This window comes from Geotrypetes seraphini, chromosome 18, assembly GCF_902459505.1.
Source record: "Geotrypetes seraphini chromosome 18, aGeoSer1.1, whole genome shotgun sequence".
Taxonomy (NCBI): domain Eukaryota; kingdom Metazoa; phylum Chordata; class Amphibia; order Gymnophiona; family Dermophiidae; genus Geotrypetes; species Geotrypetes seraphini.
The window spans coordinates 27,742,085-27,745,720 of NC_047101.1; the positions used below are offsets into that span (position 1 = coordinate 27,742,085).

A 3,636-nucleotide genomic window follows, 5' to 3' on the forward strand; every position below is an offset into this window, starting at 1 on the left:
AGCTCACTACTGTTGTATTTTTTACAGTAGTGGAAAATTCCTCCATTCATTTAAAAGATAAACAGTCATAAATTTTAAATTTGGCTGATCTGACAGCAATTACAGAGCTGCCAGCATTCCATAAAGGGATATCAATCTGATCTATAGCCAATCAGGATAAAGTGGGAGGGGCTAGGGGCTGGAAACCAAATACATACAGGTGTATAAGTAGGAGGGTGAGGGCACAGGCGATGCACCTGTCTCAGATACAAAGCTAACACAGGTGTTTTTTTGGCTCTGGGAACTCTGTAGTTTTAGATGATGGGCTCCTTTGATCCTCAGACACACTCCCCACCACGCTGCAGTCCACAGTTTCCAAGCATTGGCCAGGAGCCTCCTGAGATGAATCTCTACTGTGAGAACTTCTTCCAACCACAGAACATCCCGAGTCCTCAGCGACCTTCTGCCTATGATGCTGGTGACTATGGCACAAGCCCAAACCCTTACCTCTGGCTCAATGGTCCCTCGATCACACCATCTCCCTACCTGCCGGGATCTAACAGCAGCCCCTTCATGCCACAGTCATATGGGATGCAACGGCCGCTGCCTCTGAATATGCATGGAGATCTCAGCTGGCTGCCCATCCCTTCTCAGGAAGAGCTCATGAAGCTGGTGCGACCTCCTTATTCCTACTCTGCTCTTATTGCCATGGCCATCCACGGGGCACCGGACAAAAGACTGACTCTCAGCCAAATCTACCAGTATGTGGCAGACAACTTCCCTTTCTACAACAAAAGCAAAGCTGGCTGGCAGAATTCAATCAGGCACAATCTGTCCCTCAATGACTGCTTCAAGAAAGTCCCAAGAGATGAGGATGATCCAGGTAAGTCAGCTATCAATTTTGTCCTATGGTTGACAGTGTAGGTAGAATATAGAACTATCAGAACTGGAGATTCTGGTTCCAATCCTACCCCCAGTACCTGCTACGTAATCCCGAGCAAGTGATTTAATCTGTGTAGCAGGAAACTAATAAACAAGCAACCTGTTTTGCATGGTAGCATAAGAATACTGTTTATACCAGTTCTGTTTTGTAAATGAAAACTAGCCAGTAAGATAGAGGTGGCCAATACATTAAGTCAAAGCAGGCACTTCCTCAACTAGATTCTTTTGTAAACCAAAATGCCCATCTTAAGTTACCGCATATGCCTTTAAAGTGTAGTACTGGGACAAGTATCTGAGAACACTTCAAGATATTCAGACAGTCTGTGAGAGTGAAAGTGAAGTAAGGAAGACAGGAGTTCAAAAGTGCAAGGCAGTGCAGCGTAGAACGGAGGGCACCTGCCAATGGCTGATGTGCCCTGTAGTTTAGAAACTGTGAATGAAACAGAATTACCGGTAACGCAAAAATCAGTGAAAGCAAATGGCATGTTTTCTTTGGAGGGTGTTAACAGCAAAGATGAATCAATAGTGCTGTCCAATTTTTAAAAGGCAGTGCTTTTGTTTCTATTTAATTGTTAAATCAAAACCTAATTCTGAGAAGGCTAAAGTTTGGCAACAAATCTCCATCCCTCCTCCGCATATACAGGGAAAAAGAAGAAAGCAACATTGTTAAACCAGGGACATCAAGACTGCAGGCTGTGACCAGCGCTCATCCTATTTGTCTTTATTTCTCAGTGCCGGGAGTATTTTCCATGGCTTTGTATCTAAAGAGATGCAGGGTTTTATTTAAATACTGCAAACTGTCAGATCCATGCCTGTGTGAAATGTCCACAATGACCAGGAATTTTCAGAGCAGTGAATTTGGTATATATGAGAAAGGAAAGTTACAGCATAACTGATAACTTCTATCCTCTTAGATATCACAGGTTAGGTTGAATGCAATTCTACTCTGACAAGGAATTGTCTGTAATAGCTTTCTCTTGACATTACTGTTTATGTGTGCCTATAGGTAAAGGGAATTACTGGACCTTGGATCCTAACTGTGAGAAAATGTTTGACAATGGAAACTTCCGGCGAAAGAGGAAACGAAAGTCTGATGCCAACCCCAGTACGAACAGCCTTGCATCAGTGAAATCTGAGGACAGTCCCTTGAGCAGCAGCTCTAAGACTGGTGATCACCAGGATATTATGGAAAGTTCCTCCCCAGGAGCGGAAAACTCTCCTGAAAAGAGGGCATCACCTCCTTCCACCAACCCCTGCCTCACCAATTTCCTCTCCAGCATGACTGCCTATGTTAACGGTACTAACACAGTGAGTCGGCCTGTGCCACTGGGACTCACAAATGAAAATGCTGATAAAATGGGACAAAACATGGTAGGCTTCAATTCTTACACTCCAATGGCTAACATTCCCAATCATGGAGGCTCAGAATGGGCTAATCCAGTATCATCTAGCCACTTTGGCTATGGTAGCTCAGTCCTGAATCAATTTAATTCCCATTTCTACAATAGTATCAGTTCAAACAGCGCCTTGTATCCTCGAGAAGGAACAGAGGTTTAATCTCTCACTGCCTGCCGTTAGACTTGAAAGACTGGGAAAATACAGTAGAGCTACATGTCTATGTGTCCCACAGGTGTTTTGAGGTACAGGGAATAAAAGTGAGCCATAAAACAAGCTCAATAGAAATGTCATACCTTTTTCAAATGGTGGGTGTTATGCACCGAGGCTACTTGAGTGTGGGGCCCTGTTTCAGTTACAAGGGAAGACCTGAATTTTGTGTGTATTTTATGCCTAGGGACACACATTTGTTGACAGCTAAACTCCTCAATGCCAATTCAGCAGCTGCCCACGTTCATGCAGAAAATAGGTCAATATCTTTCCAAATAAAGGAATGAAATAGGAAATCCAGTGCAACAGGCAAGCTTTGATAGTATAGCACGATGTCTGTACCAAAGATAGTAAAAGACTCCTCGTTTCACCTGGTTTGTGCCCCGGGCCAAAAAACAAACCGAATGCTAAGAACTATTAGGAAAGGGATAATGAATAAGAGCAAGAATATTATAGCAGCTAACTATTTTCCTGTTGCAAGTTCTGAAGACAATATTAAGTCTCTCAAAGAGAACTTTTCCTTAATTTCACACGTTACCCAGAAAGTTTCCTCTGAATGCTGCTGAAGGAAACACGTATTCTCCTAACGGATCATGGAGAACGCAGTCGAGTCCTTGAAAGAACGCAGAATATATGAGTTAAATATGTCTGTATTTATGAGTTTACTTGTTGTAAGTCTTTTGTAACATGTGGCTACTGGGGCTGACAAACATTTCAATACAGCTGGACCCAGCTTGTGCTATTGTACTTATACCAGGACAGTCACAGCCTGACTGTGCGTTTTTGTACAGGTATTAATTGATCACTGTTTTTCTGAATTTTATATAGTAAGAGTCTGAATTTATTGTATGGAAAAATGGGGATATTTTTTATTAATAAAATATTTGTAAGTTGGCATTTCTCTGTGATGTAACTCCTTCATATCAACACAGTTAAAATCTAAGGGGCCCAATCTTTCTGCACTAAATCATTGTATAAAACAGAACAGCAGAACAAACGGAGAAAACTGTATTGTGTTTCAGCAAAGCAACAAGACCCTGGTCCATCATCTGTAACAGGACAGCGGCTCTCTGGGACAACTGATCTAACCTGGTTCTTCCTGTGTCTCAA

At 42.5% G+C, this 3,636-nt stretch overlaps 1 protein-coding gene across 1 annotated transcript; it reads left to right on the top strand.

The window, feature by feature from the left end:
- The first annotated feature begins 248 nt into the window (after nt 1-248).
- Nucleotides 249-3,423, top strand: FOXI1 (forkhead box I1). Its single transcript, XM_033926925.1, has 2 exons — nt 249-862; nt 1,928-3,423. Exons 1-2 carry the CDS (start codon nt 298-300, stop codon nt 2,476-2,478), a joined length of 1,116 nt encoding a protein of 371 aa, XP_033782816.1. The 5' UTR covers nt 249-297; the 3' UTR covers nt 2,479-3,423.
- Nucleotides 3,424-3,636: the final 213 nt, after the last annotated feature.